At 30.5% G+C, this 18535-nt stretch overlaps 2 protein-coding genes across 2 annotated transcripts; both read left to right on the forward strand.

Annotated features, from left to right (window-relative positions):
• Nucleotides 1-4942: 4942 nt before the first annotated feature.
• Nucleotides 4943-11146, forward strand: LOC135923275 (uncharacterized). Its single transcript, XM_065457938.1, has 3 exons — nucleotides 4943-7184; nucleotides 8699-8814; nucleotides 9754-11146. The coding sequence occupies exons 1-3, from the start codon at nucleotides 5235-5237 to the stop codon at nucleotides 11072-11074; spliced, it is 3387 nt and encodes a 1128-aa protein (XP_065314010.1). The 5' UTR covers nucleotides 4943-5234; the 3' UTR covers nucleotides 11075-11146.
• Nucleotides 11147-15765: 4619 nt separating this feature from the next.
• LOC135924567 (U6 snRNA-associated Sm-like protein LSm2) lies at nucleotides 15766-18152 on the forward strand. The gene is made up of 4 exons (XM_065459633.1): nucleotides 15766-15780; nucleotides 15822-15889; nucleotides 15931-16021; nucleotides 17840-18152. The coding sequence occupies exons 1-4, from the start codon at nucleotides 15778-15780 to the stop codon at nucleotides 17963-17965; spliced, it is 288 nt and encodes a 95-aa protein (XP_065315705.1). The 5' UTR covers nucleotides 15766-15777; the 3' UTR covers nucleotides 17966-18152.
• The last annotated feature ends 383 nt before the right edge of the window (nucleotides 18153-18535 follow it).

Genomic DNA, 18535 nt, shown 5'->3' on the forward strand with positions numbered 1-18535 from the left:
CTAGATTTGAGTCGATTTTAAAAACCGGTAACTCAATATTTTATCCTAGGGTTAAGTTAGGGCTAGGGTAAGGTTAGGGTTATGCCGCAAACCTGAAGATTTTTCTCGTAGATAGCATAAGGTTTTGGAACATCTGTTAGCAAAATCTCGAGGGTTAGGGTTACACCGCAAACCTGAAGATTCTGCTCGTACATGGCACAAAGTTTCAGAACATAGAGTTAGATGTTAGGTTAGGGTTAGGTTAATGCTAGGGTTAGGTTAGGGTTATACCGCAAACCTGAAGATTTTTCTCGTTGATAGCATAAGGTTTTGGAACATCTGTTAGCAAAATCTAGAGGGTTAGGGTTATACCGCAAACCTGAAGATTCTGCTCGTAGATGGCATCAAGTTTCGGAACATAGAGTTAGATGTTAGGGTAGGGTTAGGTTAATGCTAGGGTTAGGTTAGGGTTATAACGCAAACCTGAAGATTCAGCTCGTAGATGGCACAAAGTTTCGGAACATCTGTTAGCAAAATTTCAAGGCTTCGGGGCTATTTTTTTTGTGGCTGGAATAATTGAAATAACCGTTTTTCAAAATCGGTTCGAACCGAACAATTAAAACAACACTCTACGGAATAGTGAATTATGAAAAACAACATTTTTCGAATTTTTTCGATCAAATTATTTCTAATTAAATTAACCGATAGTCAATAAGGATATTCTAATAATATAATTTCATAATATGTATCATCGACATTTAGATTAAATGTGAGTTGCACAACCCGGCTCTGATTCGTGAAAATATTTGAAAAATTTACCTGCCCGGTTTTATAAAATAATATTTTAATAAGCCGGATTTAAAATATAAATCCGGCCCGTGGTTAAAAAAATCGGGTTTGGGTTTTAACAAATATACGAGATTTACCAAATCATTTAATTGTCTAATAATAATTTTTTAAAAGTAAATTTATTAAATTTTTGTTTTATATATCTTATTTTTATTTCTTTTCTATGTAGGAAATTTATAAAGGTTGTATATAAAACTATAGGAGCATACATGAAGCTATATAAAGAAAAAAGAGAAATAAAAACATTTACCAACCATAATTTTAAGAAAAAAATGGGTTCCTGTAAAGGAACAATTCTCTTGGATTTCGTTTCTTCTTTCTTTCTTTCTTTCTTTCTTTCTTTCTTTCTTTCTTTCTTTCTTTCTTTCTTTCTTTCTTTCTTTCTTTCTTTCTTTCTTTCTTTCTTTCTTTCTTTCTTTCTTTCTTTCTTTCTTTCTTTCTTTCTTTCTTTCTTTCTTTCTTTCTTTCTTTCTTTCTTTCTTTCTTTCTTCTTCCTTTCTAAAGGCGTAAATCAATCTAAAACGAATTGATTTTGGTACGTAAATTTTTTAAATAAAAATTATATAATCAGTCTCCTAAATTAATAAATAATTTATTTAGGGTGCTTTCATTAACCTATTTTGCTGGCATCTTCCTACTTCCTTTCCTCTCTAGCAACTTTCCTTTGACACAAAAATAATAATAATGATACTCGAATTTTTAAAGATTTGGCCAGGTTTGGGTTTTATTATCTCCGGTCCGGTCCAGGTTTATAAGCCCGAGTCGACATATAAAATTTTTTTTAGCCCCCCTCGCTTGGGCTTATTTATAAATGAATTGTAGCCTTGTAGGTCTCCGATTTGTATTCTCAAGACCCTAAAAATTACTTATATTTGGTCACCCCAACAGATGCTAAAGTGATAATTCGTTTAAAATCCATTGTATCTTTTTCCACTTAAATTTTTTAGTCCGATACAAGTTTTCATCTAATTTTCTTGATACGTATCTGAATATTAGTAACACATATACATTTTATGATGAATTATTATCCCTTTCTGTTTCTAGCTAATGTTATACATTAGAGATCTGCAAAAGCGGAAAGGGTTTTTTAAAACATAGGTTCGAGCTGGGTCGGGTCTAATATTTTTATGTATAATAAAAACATTATATTTTATTTGTAGAAACTTGGCGCTATAATGACATATATCTTTTATTTTGGGTATGATAATTTTAAATAAAAATTGCAATTATAATTTTAAAAAAAGAAGTTATTTCTAAATTTAAATAAATTCGGGCCGGGTCGACTAAACTTTCTTTAAAAAATGTCGGGTTCGGGTTCGAGCCGGGCCGGCAAAACTTTTTAAAAAGAATTCGGGTTCTGGCCGGGTCGGAAAACTTTTTGAACAAATTTCTATATCAGGCCGGGCCGGCAAAACTGTTTTTAAAAATTCGGTTTGAGGCCGGGCCGGCTAACCTTTTTAAATTCGGGTCGGATCGGGCTCGAAAAATTAGTCCCGATGCAGAATATATCATCGATACCTAGTATGCAACCTTGTGCTTTTCTTTTTTAAAAAAAATTAGTATTAATATTTTTTCGTAACTCTTAAGATGTTTTTTGCTTAGGTTTTTTTCTTTTCTTGGAATATTTATATAATTGGATAACGTTAAGCTACCGCGCCGCTATTGCAAGTACGTCATATTAATTTCATTAGTACGGGGGACGGATTATAAATCTCCAACAGGTGCCTAATATTCTAGGCTGAAATATTGGGTTACCCCTTTTTATTTAGAATGATGTCCTATTAAGGAAATAAAATTTATGCGGGATTCGTAATCTCTCGCTCTTTAAATCATTTTGCCAAATGCCACATTTAACCGGAAATGATTTCCAGATGCATTTTTTTAAAAAAATGTATAATTTATACCGAACAATAATTTTTATATCAAAATCGCTATAAAATGAAAAGTAGTTTCTAAATTTCACTGGCAAAAAATTATTCGAAATTTATAGTTCGGATAGGGGATACGGACCCGAACCGATACGAATGTCCGGTCCGTTCGGGTTTGGGTTCGGTAATCCCTGTGGGTGAGTACTCCATATGTACGAAAATATAATTTCCCCGTCAAAATAAGATTTTATTGCTCCTAATTTATACTCGTTAAAAATTAGGGATATCAGTAGAGTTCCACATCCCAACCATGATTTATGCCTAACCCTGGCCAATTTAAGGCTCTCATTTTTAATTAAAACAAATACAACGACCCTGTTCAATTGTTTAAAATTTGAATATAATTTTTTAGCAAAATGACGGGTTTTGCATAAAATCCCAAAATTATCTAAGAGGAGAGGCACAAACCTATTTTTCTTCAGGGGAGAGACTATCAAACATCCCACTCTCGCTTTTTACCACCTTCAATAGGGGGGGGGTCGAGATATTAAGACTAGGGGGTTGTAGCGGGAGGTGACTTTCTTTCTTCTAAAGTATTAAACCTTGATACATATGCAAGGCGTCAATGAGTTATTTTTTAAATCATATTTTGAGCGCGTTTTTTCAACGTTTAAATCTCGGATTTTACCTGCAATGTGTGCCATCATGTTTAGAGTACCTACTTCAACGAATTTCAGACAATTTCTTTCCCTTAACTTTTAAACTTCATAATAAATATGTTAAATTTTCCATATATTTTTTTTTTATAAATTATAAATGGCTCAAAGATTTACAGCAAAATTGTCTACAATTCATAAGATAGGTATTCCAAACATGATAAGATTACACATTTTTTTGAGCGCGAATTTAATTTAAAAATCTGACTTTACCGGAATATGCCGTATGTTTAGAATACCGACTCTATGATTTTCAGACAATAATGACTCGAAGGATAACCGCAAAATTGTCTACAATTCTTAAGATAGGTATTCCAAACATGATAAGATTACACATTTTTTTGAGCGCGAATTTAATTTAAAAATCTGACTTTACCGGAATATGCCGTTAGAATACCGACTCTATGATTTTCAGACAACAAAGACTCGAAGGATAACCGCAAAATTGTCTACAATTCATAAGTTAGGTATTCCAAACTGATGGAATGTATTTTCGTTAGAATCAGATTTATAGATTTAAAAAATGGCGCTCAAAGATTTAAAGTTTTAAAAATAACACATTGCCGAAAGAAAAACACATTGACGCATTTATTTTTATTTATGTTGATGGAACCGATAATGGCAAATATAAATGATTTTGTACCTGAAAAAATAATTTTTGTAGGAACTTTTATAATTTTTTTTAAATAAAAATAAGATAATTATAGTAAATATTTTTTTATGACCAACAGAAAACTATCTTTATATAAAAGAGAACCCTTAGAATATTAATTTTCATGTGATTTGCGATGGAAGTGTGGAATTGGGATCATAGATTGAAACGTTGTCATTTTCACACAAATCCTAAAGTATATAATGATTCAAAATTCCCCATAAAAACCCTTTGAACCCACTTCTACGTGAATTAATAAATAATGTTTAATTTCCTTTTTATGCAAAAATATAATTAAATTTCACTTCCCCTAGGAGTTGCGGAAAAAGTAAAAAAATTGTTAGGAATTATTTTTAATAATTAAAAAATAGAACCAATTATCTCTTCCCTTTAAATTATTTTTATTTAATTCTATTTTCAACACTTTAACTTAAGTGTGATTTATTTAAATCAATAAAAAATATTTAATTTTCTTTTATATAATATATTATATAATTTCCCCTCTTAAAAAAAATATAAATTCTCATTCTTATAATTAAAAGAAAAAATAGAAATACAAATTTTTAATTTTTTATTTATCATTTAATTAGAAAAGCTGAAAAGCGAAAATAAAAACCTTCCTTTTATCAATTCATTATTATCTCAATTAGCTATGATATAATAGAGGAGGAAGAAATAAAAAAATCATTTGTAAAATTTAATACCACATTTTTGCAAAAAAATCAAATATAAAAATTAAGAAAAATATATTAAAATTTATTAGATAAAAATATAATATAAAAAGCGAAAACGTGAAAAACTTTGTCGTATGTATTTAAAAGTTGCTTAATAAAATTATAAACTTAAACAAAAATTTCATTTTTTTTTAGAAAATAAATTCTTGGAAAAATTTTGAATGGAGGGTTGTTAGCAAAGCAATCGGACCTTCAATCACTAGTCAATTTTAGCATTTCTAAAACCTAGAGCTTACGAATCATTTTTGTAAATTTTGACTAATGAACCAAAATCTAATCTTTCAAAATACCCCCTTATCCGTCTCTATTTGAAGCAATGAAGGATAATTCTTTCGGATAATCGGTTTTTGTTACAAATTATCGAATTTTTAAAATCCTTTCATAATTCGAAAAATTGGAAGAAGCAAGTTATCGAAATGCTCAAGGATTTATTCTCATGGGTAAGCCAATTATAATTAATAGTCAGCAGGATTTCTCTCCATTCCTCAAACATTCCCATTACCTGTTGCTCGTCATTCTGGTGCTCTCCTTAACCTTGTTCCTTTCGTTGACGGTCAAAATGTCTATGGATTCGGTAAAATGCCTCAATACATCTCACCCTACTTTCCGTCAACGCGAAGAGGTATCCTCGAAATATAAACTAAACGTTGACGGCAAAGTTGCCAACCGCGGGGTCCACTTAAAATTTTCGCAAAGAACCACCATTAATAGTGAAAAAGTATTTCTTAAACTTCCAGTTATAACGCCACTCCCTCGACCCTCAAAGTTCAACGAATTAAAACAACCCGTCATTCCCGGGTTTATCAATGACGATCTTTTTATGTCACTCATATTAACGTCGTCTAGCTCTAAGAGACGGATTTTCAAACGCGCTATAAGAAAACTCTCTTCCGCTCAAGAGCAAATACGCCGCAAAAAGCCGAAAAATTATTACGCCACCCCAGTGTCTGACTATAATTACCTCGAAGTTGACCTAGGTGATAAAAATAACAACCGATTCGTGGGTAATTTAACGAGCGCTATGCTGACTTCCCCTCACACCCTCTTCACCGACACTGTCTATTATTACTCGAATGCGTTCAAACTCGTCGCAACATTCTTCATGTCCGCCATATTCATGATCGGGTTAGCTGGTAATATAATGGTAGTACTGGTGGTAACAGTCCTCACCACTTCTCCTGGAATGAGAATTTCAACAAACGTTTACCTGGTGAGTCTAGCCGTAGCTGATTGTATGTCTCTGCTGGCGGCCGTGCCTGAGCAGTTGGTGAGCAATTTTATGGCTGTCAATAGGTGGGTTCTTGGTGGAAAGCTTACATGTTCCGGCGCCATTTTCTTACAGTATCTCTCGATAAACGCTTCCGCCCTCTCTATCACCGCCTTCACAGTTGAGCGATATTTAGCTATAAGTTACCCTCTCAAGGCCCAAATATTATGCAGTTACGACAGGGCTCAAAAAATAGTGGTGGGAGTTTGGGTGTTCTCCCTCTTATATAGCTGTCCTTGGCTATTTCTCACGTCCACTTTCCCCATGTACATTCTCGTCAAACACGAAGATAGCTTGTTTAACCTAAAAACTCAGCGTCACAATCTGAGTACCACGAACAACGTCAGTGGCAATATAGATTCCGGTGCATTTTATCGCGATTCAAACGCGACCACTATGAGCAACTCGATAATACCTAGCGTAAACAAGACCTATTTCGAGATAGTGTATCAATGGCAACATTGCAATTATGTTATATCGCGGGAGGCTTACCTAGGTTATTACATGACCGATTTGATTGTCTTTTATGTCCTACCGCTCCTCATTTCGTTTGTGTGTTACGGGCTTATTATAAGGATCCTATTCAAGAGTTCCAGAATGACTTTTACTTCTTCCGAGACAAAAGAACCCCTTGGTATCGGGAAGTCTGGCTGCAAGGTCGAATACAATAATATAGACCACCAACCCATGTGTCGTAAAAGTTTGTTTATGCTCATCAACAAAGACGCCAGGCATCCTTCTCACCAACCAAGCAAGATTTCACATTCCAGCGGTGATGATCAGAGCTTTCTCAATTTGAGTAATACAGCTGTATCTGAGATCCCTCGTGTAGGGAGGAACCCATCCACCGATAATCGTGTCAATCATAATAAGAAAAAGACCCTCAAAGAATATGTACACATAGGAAAAATTGACAAATTCAAACGTGGTCTAGCTAATCCAAATATTCTTAACGCCTTTCGTTCCGATAAATGGAAAAAAATGATTAATATTAGAAATACTCATAGCCCTAAAAAAGACCGCGGCGGGGCTAATATTTCCAGTTATAAGACAATGAATAAGGAAAAGCCTGTGCACCATCTAAAATCTCATTCCACCAGCATAAGAATTAAAATGCAGGTCAAAATTAGAAGAAATATTATATATTATTATTATTATAGTGTTCAATTTATACTAACTGAGATAAGCCAAACAGCTCTCTGGAGTTAGTTAATATGAGGATACGATTAAGCATCTAAATAGATCATGGAGAGGGGGAAGGGCGTTTGGTTCAACCCGACCCTGTTCATAAACAAAACTAGTGTTGTTAAACGGCTCGTTTTGAGTCGATTTTTAAAAACGGCTGACTCAATATTTTCAGAAAAATGTGGCCTAAGACTTGAGATTTTGCTAATTGATGATACAACTTCCTGCTATCTATAAGTGAAAATCTTCAGGCTTGCTTTATATTATTCAGGATAAAGTGTCGAGTTAGCCGTTTAACAACACTAAATAAAACTAGTTCCATACTTCTTTCTAAATTTTAAACACTTCGATTTAGGAATTTTTGTTTCTATCATGCCTTAGTATTTGTTCATAATTCTGAATTGGACATTCTGTCTAGAAAAGCAGCTAAGACCACCCAGTCATTTATATAATATATATAATTTTGACATGAGGCAAATGATGATATACTGTTTAAAATAAGGTTAGAAATGTATTTTTATTTATTTTATTGTCTAAAAAATCTCATTCTATTTGGACAGCTATACAGACAGAGCTTTAAAATAGGAAGGATAAAAAATGATAGATTTTTTAACATTAAATTTAGCAAATAATTATCGAGTTTTTATTTTAAATTGGAAATTATAAGAGGTTCATTCCTTAGATATATTAATTTAATGGGAGATAATAGAAAGATAATATACATCTGAGACCTGTAGAGGTATCATTTGCATGGCCCGGACCGGACCGGTCTGAGGGCCTGACCTGCAGGTCTATGATATACATATTTACTAAAATATAAAGGGTCGCATAATCGTGGTCACCACTTAGAAACGGTTTGTAAAACGATGATTCTATTGTAATCAGATCATGTCAGAGGTGAAATTATTGAGCTCAACCCCGTTAAGTTTTTTGTGCCCCAGATTTTGGGAAATTTTATTTTAAACATTTAGGCCACATATTTTTGACTTAATAATTTTCAAAGGAAATTGAATAAATGAAATACCAAAATGAATGTAAAATTATTTTTTTTAATAAAATTCACCTTGGCGTTGTTTTAGCCCACATTCCATTTTAAACATCTGATTATTATACACGAGTGTCCGGTACCTAATCTGTAGGCATCTGATTATAATAATCATTATAAAAAATAAATATATTTATTATGTGGGCATTCGAAAATTCACAACAAAGTAGAATGGTTCACTAGTTACTTGAGGTTTCAAATCTTTGTGATACAAACCGGGGTCATTTTGGACATGGGGGGCCCACTCATATAGATATTTCACCATTTTTATGGCACTCTAAAATCAAAAATATCCCGAAATATCCACGGTCTCCCCTAATATACCTTCCTTTCTTGTTTATCATTTGGTTTTTAAAAAAAATCATCTGGAAGATTATTTTTGTTCATAATTTTAAATTTATAGGTGATAAAGATGTTGGTCGTAGTGGTGTGCCTATTCGCGCTCCTGTGGATGCCCTACAGGATTCTAGTCGTCTACAATTCTTACGCTTCCGCTCAATCCAAGATAACCAACTTATGGTTGCTAAATAGAAAAAGAAAATTATATATATATAAATATATTCCAAAACGGACCTCTTGTGTATATATTAGACGAGGAAGGGAACCACTCCTATCACCCCCCCCCCCAACTTTATATGATTAATTTTGAAAATATGAGATCGGCTAGATCATTCCGTATTTTTAAGGAATATCGGTTATCCGCCGATTAAAAATGGTTCTATCCGATATATCGAAATAGCGATTAAATTAAATTTAATTATTTTACGATTCGATAAGAGCCTTAATAGTGCGCGCCAATTGGAGGTTTCAAATGTTTACCCGTTATTAAAAAAATCGGCTCTAATCGAACCATAACAACACTAAGTAATAAACCTTCTCATTAAGTTGTCCAATCATTTTATTCTCTTGGATTTATGAGTCAGTATATATTTTATTATTCTATTCTTGGGGTTGGGAAGGAAAGATTTTGCATAAATCCTTGAAAATCGGTTATAAGATGTCGGCATGCCATTTCTCTGTGGTTGGAACTTTACTAGAGGAATATTAGATAATTCATTGTTTTGGAGATATCGAATTTTTTATTTATTTTTAAACTTTTAAGATTTATTATAGCACACCTTTTATTTAAAAAGTAAATAAACTTAGATGTTACCTATTATATCGGTAAAAAACGAATTTTATTTGTAATTCTTTTGTATATATATGCTTTTGTATAATTGTCAAATTTAATTCTAATAATATGCAATTTGATTAACCTCGAAAATATCATATCAAATGTAGGAAAGTTATAATATTCTATTACAAATATAATATTCATCAAATTATAACATTTTAAAATAGATAAAATATTAAGTTATAACATTACTCATTTCTTAAATTTAACACTTTCTTTCCTTTATTTATCATCTTATAATTTTATATAAATTTACCCCCCCCCCCCCAACCCTTCCCATTTAGGTATAAATTGTTTTGCCGATTAATGGTATTCATAAACAACGCAACTAACCCATTCCTTTACAGTCTTCTTTCGGTTAAATTTAGAAGCGCTTTCAGGAAACTGTGCTCCTGTAGATGTTCCACGTGTTCCCACCTGCTTTGCCTGTCTTTCGACGGAAGTAAAAAGGGCTCGGTGAATGATGACCATAATAGACCGACAGCGGATTACCCCACCAGTTTTTATTACAACGAGGAAACCGTGCTTTCTGAGGAGAGTTTGGAAACCGATGCCCAAGATCATAACGAACACGATCATAAGTTATCGAATCTTCACGATTTGAGGAAGAAGAATAATAAGTGGGGAACGAAATCCTTTTCCCAGGCCATAAATTCATTGTTCCAAAGAAAGGGTTACCGATCCACGACAATGCCAAGGCGAATTTCCCCTAACATAATAGCCAAGAAGAAGATAAGCAACATTTTTGCCAACAAGAGTGTTTATAATAGAGAAAATAGTAGCTTTAGTAGTATAAGGAGCTACAAAGGAATACCGTTCGACTGCGCTCGCAAGTTGAGCCACTCTGATAAAATTTATTCGCCCTTTCCAAAGATCGCATCGTCTTATGATGATGAGGAAAATAGGGATGAAAACATGATGGTTACATATGAACATGATCTGCATCCCAGCTCGATGTCTAAACCGTCTACACATCCGAAAAAGAGCGTGACCTTTAAACCTGATCTGCTAGTTCAAGATGGCGGGGCTGATAACCATGATAATGAAAATATTGACAATAATATTAACGATATAGTAATTCGGGGTAAAACTACCCAAATTCCAGACTCTGTTACCTCTGATACTATTGCATATAAGAACAAAGAGAATTCACTTAATAATAGCGTACCCAATCATCTGCTCATGACTAAAGGGGACGATGGCAAAGACCTCATTGATAGGGATGCGACAGTATTGATTCCTGTTACCGCTGTTTTCAACATTCACTCTCGAGAAAATTTTGATGGAAATGTCGATGAAGGTAAACCGCGCCAAATCACAATCCCGGAAGTAACAAACGTCCATAATAACAATTTGCGTGATAATTTTAATACGGGGTTGAAGTTGAATCACGTATCGAAAATAAATAACGATAATATTGGCGCCAAACGCGATTTAATCACCGCCGATCTAAACGAGAATAAACATAATTTTACGATCATGGAAGATAATTCTCAAAATGTAGGACATATTCCAAAAATAAATGGCGACGATGGTGGCAAAGATATCGTTTGGGTCAAGAGAGAAAATGGCGGACTCTATATATCCATCGAAACTAAAATTTGATATATCGCGGGAGGTTTCTCTAATAAATATTGTATGGTATATTTTCTTATTAAAATATAACTGTATATTGGATTGGTGATGTAAATTATATACGTATATTTTATAATATTACAAATATATTTGAAGTATGCAAAATTAAATAATTATTAATTTAATAAACAAGACATATTATACCTTCTTTCCGGTGGGAGTATTAACTCTTGAGATATTAAATTAAATTTTCTTGATATTCTGAAAGATCCTATTAATATTCCCATTAAATAGAATGAGGGGAAAAATAAGCAGGTAAAATAATTAAATATAATTAGAGAACTAGGTGAAAGACTTTTAGAATAATTTTATTAAAAACCTTAAGCACTCAATAAGGATGCATACTATAAATGTGTTTTTCGGAATGAAATTTGTAACAAAATTATCCCAATGAAAGGAATTAATAATCCCGGAACTATATCACTTAACCTAAGCCTAAGTGTGCGTAAGATCTTCAGTTATCATTTCTTATGATAAAAATGAATAGGAAATGAATATTCAAAAAGGAAACAAATCATAATATTTGATGATAACGCTCAGCGTAGTATGTATATACCTTACATTAATTCTCTTTTGATTGTCATCCATTTCCATTATATTTCTATCACAACTTTTATGACCTTGATGATCTGAGTTATATTTATCATCCAAGGTATCACGGTCATCTTAGTTATCTCTCGGTGTATTTTGCGACACGAAAAAACCACAAAAGGAAAATCAAAAAAATTATCCTAGGATTTCGGCTACGAGCGATACATCGTCAGAATTTCGAGTACCACGTAGTGATTCGGGCCTAATTTTTCAAGCCCGGCCAGGCCCAAATTTTAAAAAAGTTTTGCCGGCCCGACCCGAACTCCCAAATCTATTTAATAGTTTTAAAACGAGATCATTTTATTATATACCTAATAAAAAAAATCTGTTTGTAATTCGAGTATCATCATCAAAGCAAATCTTTTAGATAAAAATTCGGTGCCATTGCACAGCCATCGATATGCATAGTGCCGAAAGTTTGGTAACGACATTTCCACCCGAAAATTTATCTAATTTTTAATGATTTCGAAAAGGCAGAATGTATATTACATATAATTTTTTGCGAAATACCATTAAATTGTTTCAATTAACTAAATTCACTTTTTTTCCGGATATAGCTAGTTGACAATCAAATTAATTTTTTTTAAAACCAATTTACTGGATCCATTTGATTTTTCCAATTATCGATAAAATTTAATGAATGGCAAAATTTATTGATTATATTTTTTTTTATGATTTGGAAGAGAGCGAGAGATAAGATTTAATCTTTAAAAATGGTAAAGATATTCATTATAATAAAATTTTTTATTTTTCCTAGTTGATGAAAAAGTTTTCTCTATGATTTAAGTACTTTATTGGGAAAATAAGTTTATAATAAAAAGGCTAAATTTATTAATAGATATTTTTTTAATAGTTTGATATACTTAATTTAATAAATATACAATAATATATAATTATTTTTAGTAAGTGTTTCCATTGTAAAAAAAAGTAATTCCCGTTATCTATTATTTTATTTTATTTTAACTTAAAATTATAAAACTTTTATTAAATTAATCTTTCATGACAAGGAAATTATAACACAAAAATGTACGAAATATTCTCCATATTCCCAATTTGGGAATCAAATTGAGGAGGACAAAGATGACATTTTGTCAATTTATTACAGATTTTTGTTTAAAAAAAATTTAATTTAAAATAAATGTATTCAGTTCTTTATCATCTTATTGATATCAATTTCAAAATTTACTTTAAATAATTTTCTAGGAGATATAAAGCGAGATTCCCAATTTTCAACTGTTTCATACCGAATTCATCTTGCTTAACCCCTGAGTAGTGTTATTAAACCGCTCAGGGTTAGGAACAGTTTGGATTTATTTTTTGAGGGAGTAGGCATTTAGTGGGTAAGGCTAGAAGCAGGATAAATTTCAGAAACCTGCAGGCCCGGCCTTAAGCCCGGGTACCCGGGCTGGGCCGAATTTAATTTTTTAAAGTTACCCGGACCGGGCCAAGAAATTTTTTAAAAAAAATATCTAGGCCGGGCCGTATATTTTAAAACCAAATATTTGAAATCGACATTATTAGCTGTAAAATTTCAAAATAAATAAATATATTTTAAAAAAACCCTAGCCGGACCTGAAAATTTTTTTTAAAAAAAAACCCGGGCCGGGCTCGAAAAAATTTTTGAAAAAAACCCGGGCCGGGCCATACAAATGGCATCTCTGCAGGTCTCTGATAATTTATTGGAAGGGGGGGGGGTGGATATCTATTTATTAGATGAAATAGGGAATAATATATTCGGGTTTTAGTTTTAAATTTTAAGGTTTTGTTACATTTGGGTTTTTCAATTAATCATATAATTTGATATCTAAAATGTAAAGCTAAAGCGAGTATTATTATAAAATCTAATTTATAAATAATATACATACATATATATATTTATATATATATATATGAATAAACTTGTTAACTTAATTAAAAATAGTTGTGTGATAGCTCTTTTAAGATTAATTTTTTTCTATTTATAATTAGTAATTTGCCTAATCTCTACTAAAATGAGAATATAAAGTAAAAACCATAAATTTAATATTGATTGATAGGAAGATAAAGGCGATTCAATAGTATAGAAAAATTTTAAATTGAAAGGAAATCACGAATTTACATTGTCAAGGGAAAATTAAATTTTCAAATTTAGTTTCATAAATTCAAATTAATTATTTTAAAGAACTGCTATGAATCGGGTTAACCCGGTTTTGTTGATATCTTTATAACGTCGGTTACGGTTGAGGCAAATATAACGGTTGTTCAGTTCGAAACTCTGTGTATTGATGTAAAAATGTACCTTTAAATAAACTATTATATTATACAATAACATTGCTAAACATCGACAAAATCTATATATTCATGCAAAACAATATGGGAGATAATAGTCGCATGCCATGCCAAAATGAAATGATAGATATTAACGAAGATGTTTTAAAACGAGCAAATATTTTGCAATATACTAAAATAATGCATTCATTATAGATGAGGAGGTTTTTTAAAATTGAATTCATGTTCTAAAAAAATACACTTTTACATTCACAATATTTTGATAGTAGATGGTAGAATATAATTAATTTACTTTATTATTTTAATTTTTGAAGTTGACAATGTGAAAAAAAACACCGGCAAAGGCAATGGGAATTTTTTTTTTTGGGGGGGGGGGGGGATTGCATTCAATGGTAATCCTGTCATGTAGACGTTACCCAAAGATAAAATTATAACTTCTAATATATTAAAAAAATATTTTTTGAAGATTCATACCAAATTTTTCATATCTCTCCCGAATCTTATTATTTTTACATACTACACATCTATATAACTTTCTGCCTTCCTTCCGTATATTAATAAATATATATAAATATCTACAAAGTTATAATTAATCAAAAAAAACTCAAAATATTCTATTGGATAAGATAAATTGTAATTTTTTATGAAGAAAGAAATAATTAGGAATATTTTGGAAAAAAATTATTTGATCTCCTATTTATAATTGATTTATTTTTATGTTTTTGATAATTTAAAATGTTTCGTTCAGTGCAAAGTTAAATGTAGCAGCCAATATGTTTCTTTTCGTTTTTAGAGGACTAGTGGGCTAAGGCCTCATTCCGAACTCGTGGAATTACGAAGCATCCAATAAGTTTCTTTCGTGGCCTAATACAAATGTCATAGAACGCGTTAGCGGTTATCTTAGGGCTATGCAACAAAAATAAGAGTGTTTATTAGTAGCGTCACTAAGGGAGGGAACGTCAACTTTAGTCTATTGAAAAATTTAAAGATCAAAAGTTTTTATGCCACTAAAAAAGGTAATTTTCTATAATGTTAGCCAAATAACATGAAATTTCTGTAAGTTAGCTGAAAAAAAAGAAGAAGGTAATATTAGATAATATTAACTAAAAAAATTAAGATTAAATTATAATATTAAGCTGGTAGCCCACGCTAGTGCTTAACCTAAGGCTATGAAACGTAAATAAGGCTAAGGGTTAATTTTTATATTAGATTATGAGAAATATCAATTTATTTGAGGCAAAATTTACTATATTCGGTTAAATTTAGCATATAAGAGTGTAGAATTGATTAATAAAAAATTTGATTCCCACTTATGACCAATTTAAAAATAAAAGTGAGATATTTTATTTGATTTCTTTTTCCGAGGATATTTTTGTATGTAGTTATATTTTGCCCAGGAAATTTACGTTTGGGATTCTGGCTTAACGCAGCTATCGCTGCGCGAAACACACGTTAAACTGTCCCAAGGGACGGAATTGTTGTATTATTTTTAATAATTAAAATGTTATTTGGGTAAATATTAAGAATAATCTCTATTTTTAAAAAAAACAATCAGATTATCTTCACAAGAATCTTCATAAATTATCATCAAAATTTTTATATCTTTATCAGAACTTAATCTACATTAATATTTTTAACTTATAAGTTTTTTTTAGATTTGAGCTCTTGACATCGAGGATAGAATATTTAAATTGGGGAGGGGGGGTGTTTGAAATAATGCACGATCTACATGTTACCCAAATTAAAATTTATTGAGTATGTAGGACATGGATTAGACAGTTTACAAAATACTCTTTATCGTGAGGTATTTAAATATGGTAAATTAATTTGAAATTTCCATTTTATATTATTTTTATAGTTATTTTACTCTTTCTTTAAATCCTTAGTTGGTAAGGATGTGATAGTTGAACTAAAAAATGATTTAAAGTATTGATATTCGATTGTATTGTTTTTTATTATTTTTTTAGTATATGTGGTACTCTACATTCAGTAGATCAATATTTAAATATCAAGTTAGTTGATGTAAGTGTGACAGATCCTGAAAAATATCCACATATGGTAAAATATTTTAAGAATTTATGGTTATATTTAAAGTAATAAGTTATATACAAGTTTAGACTGTATAGAAATGAGTTTGTTATCAAATAGAAATCATGTTCTTTTTATTTAAATCAGAAATATGCAAGCCAGGCCGCATTAAAATTTTTCTTAAATTGCTGGGCTTAAAATATTTTTCTAAAAATAACTAGGTTTAGCTGGGCTGTTATTAGCTATAAAAATTAATAATAATTTTTTTAAAAAACTGGGTTAGCCCTGAAAATATAAAATCTGGGACAGGCCATGCAAATGATACCTTTGCAGGTCTCTGTTTAAATAATCTTTAAATATCTTATTTCTAATAATGCTTTTCTTTATTTCATAATAAAATTAAATTAAAAAGTTAGTTTACAAAGTAAAATTATTTGAATAATAGCATTTCAAATGCATTTCTTTATTACATAAAAATAAAAAGTTACAGTTTATAAAGTAAAATTATTTGAATATTAGCATTTTAGATTACATCATAATCTCAAAATTAAATAAGTAACAAGAATAAGTACTTATCTGAATATTAAAAAGCATTATATCTTTTTCTAAAATAATCATTACCTAAAATTAGAATAGTTAAATATAGCATTTCTATTTATGGAGAATACAACTTAATTAAATTAGTAAAAAATATTTTAAATTATAAGATATAATGATGAAGTGGTATACATCAAAATTAAACATTTTTTTATTAACTTTATTTTATTTGTAAAAGTAGGCTGCCCAAAGCAGACTTCTATTTTTTATAAAATTTATAAATTTTAAATAAAGAAGGTTTTTAAAATATAAAAATAATTATTAGTTAATTTTATCAATAAATAATCAATTTTTAAATAATTTGGCCATAGCCATTTCATCGTATTTAAAATTGTTTCAAAACTGAATAACCTTCCAACAGGAGTTGATAAAGGCAGCAGAAAATCTTCATGAGCCTTAATTTTTAAGCCAGTCCCGCAGTAAAAAATGCCTGTAATCTCTTTTTTTAATCTCCGATCTTGTTATTAAAATAATATTTTTTATTTATTTCATATTAACCAATATTTTACAAGTTTATTAGGTAAAATACACCAAAATAAGATAAATTAAGAGCATACCAACGACATATAATAATACCTAGACTGAAGATTCATTCTTTAAAAGTGTACACATCAATGAAAAACAGCTGGGGAAGCCATTTTAGTTATTTGTATCATTAAAATTTTTAAAACGAAAGGCCAATTTATTCCTATGCCTAGCGTAAACTTTATTAAAGAATTTACCTAATAATAAGGAAGCAAGTTATCAAATTAATAGTAGTTTTTAACATGAGAATAATTACCATATGGATTACCAAAAAGGCAGGTTCAGCTGATTTGCATTCAATGAAGCTTTCAAATGCATTATTATGAATGCATCTTCAGTCTAGGTATTATTATATGTCATTGATTGACTTACAATTTTTGTAGATAATATTTTAATGCAATTTTTTCATTAACAGAATCATTTTATAATTCACTTATTTTGTTAATTAACTTTCATCTTTTATAAATGAAAATATTAAGCTTTCCAAAATTTTATTTAATTCATTTAAGCATTTTTTTCTATCAAATTTTTTTACACAATGAAAAAACCTTTTTTTTTCTTCGTTTTTTGAATTCTATTCTGGCATTTTGTCTGGATCTTTCGTTCATGCCATTTTCGGCCTTTAATATGACCCCGACTATAATTTTACCTATCCGATTGACTTAGTCAGTTTAAAAATATCGACTTATCATCTTTTCACCAAAGTCTTTTTTTTCAAAAAAAAAGTTATCCGTCAAAAATTGCTTTATCCGCGGATCCGTTGTCAGGTACGTTCAATTACCTTACGATGACGTAGACACAACGTTATTACAAGACGCTACTAGGAAAGAAGCCACTGCGACTCATAAATAAATTATATTTTTTAAAAAAAAATAGAAGTCTATTTCGGTCTTATTATATTAAATATGTATTATATTTCTTGTAATCAAATCACACGTTCCATTATATTGTTTTTTTAGAGGAGTTTTATTTTTGTATTTAACATTTGTAATTTGATAAAATATGTTGTACTTATTGATACCAAAAAAAAGTAAATAAAATTAACCTATACCAATTATTATTAGGCTAATGATCTACACCACTAGGGATCACTATATGGCAATTTGTAAAAAAAAGAATTTAATTCATTTTTAAAATATATTTGCCGATCCACAAATTTTTCACACATCTGAGATTGATTTTTGTTTACCAATACAATTCCATCTTTAAATCAATTTAAAAAAAGTTATTATATTTCACGAGTTATTAAGCGTATTTTCCAAGAGTTCGCATTCAAAATACGCGAAATTATGGTAGAATGCAGTGTTATTTTATTAAACGGTTAGTTTTAGCCCATTAACTGAGTTAACAAGTTTAGGCAAAATATTATTACCTAACCCTCGAAATTTAGCCAATAGATGTCCTTTTCTACCACCTTGTGTG

Source organism: Gordionus sp. m RMFG-2023, chromosome 2 (assembly GCF_954871325.1).
Source record: "Gordionus sp. m RMFG-2023 chromosome 2, tfGorSpeb1-WG-v2, whole genome shotgun sequence".
Lineage (NCBI taxonomy): Eukaryota > Metazoa > Nematomorpha > Gordioida > Chordodea > Parachordodidae > Gordionus > Gordionus sp. m RMFG-2023.

What these genes read in the sequence shown, in the direction of transcription:
- LOC135923275 (XM_065457938.1), top strand. Translation starts at nt 5,235, where the DNA reads ATGGGTAAGCCAATTATAATTAATAGTCAGCAGGATTTCTCTCCATTC. An exon ending in GCATAAGAATTAAAATGCAG is followed by an intron (nt 7,185 to 8,698) that starts GTCAAAATTAGA and finishes TTAAATTTATAG; the next exon opens with GTGATAAAGATGTTGGTCGT. An exon ending in TCCAAGATAACCAACTTATG is followed by an intron (nt 8,815 to 9,753) that starts GTTGCTAAATAG and finishes CTTCCCATTTAG; the next exon opens with GTATAAATTGTTTTGCCGAT.
- LOC135924567 (XM_065459633.1), top strand. An exon ending in GAACTAAAAAATGATTTAAA is followed by an intron (nt 15,890 to 15,930) that starts GTATTGATATTC and finishes TTATTTTTTTAG; the next exon opens with TATATGTGGTACTCTACATT. An exon ending in CTGAAAAATATCCACATATG is followed by an intron (nt 16,022 to 17,839) that starts GTAAAATATTTT and finishes TCAAAAAAAAAG; the next exon opens with TTATCCGTCAAAAATTGCTT.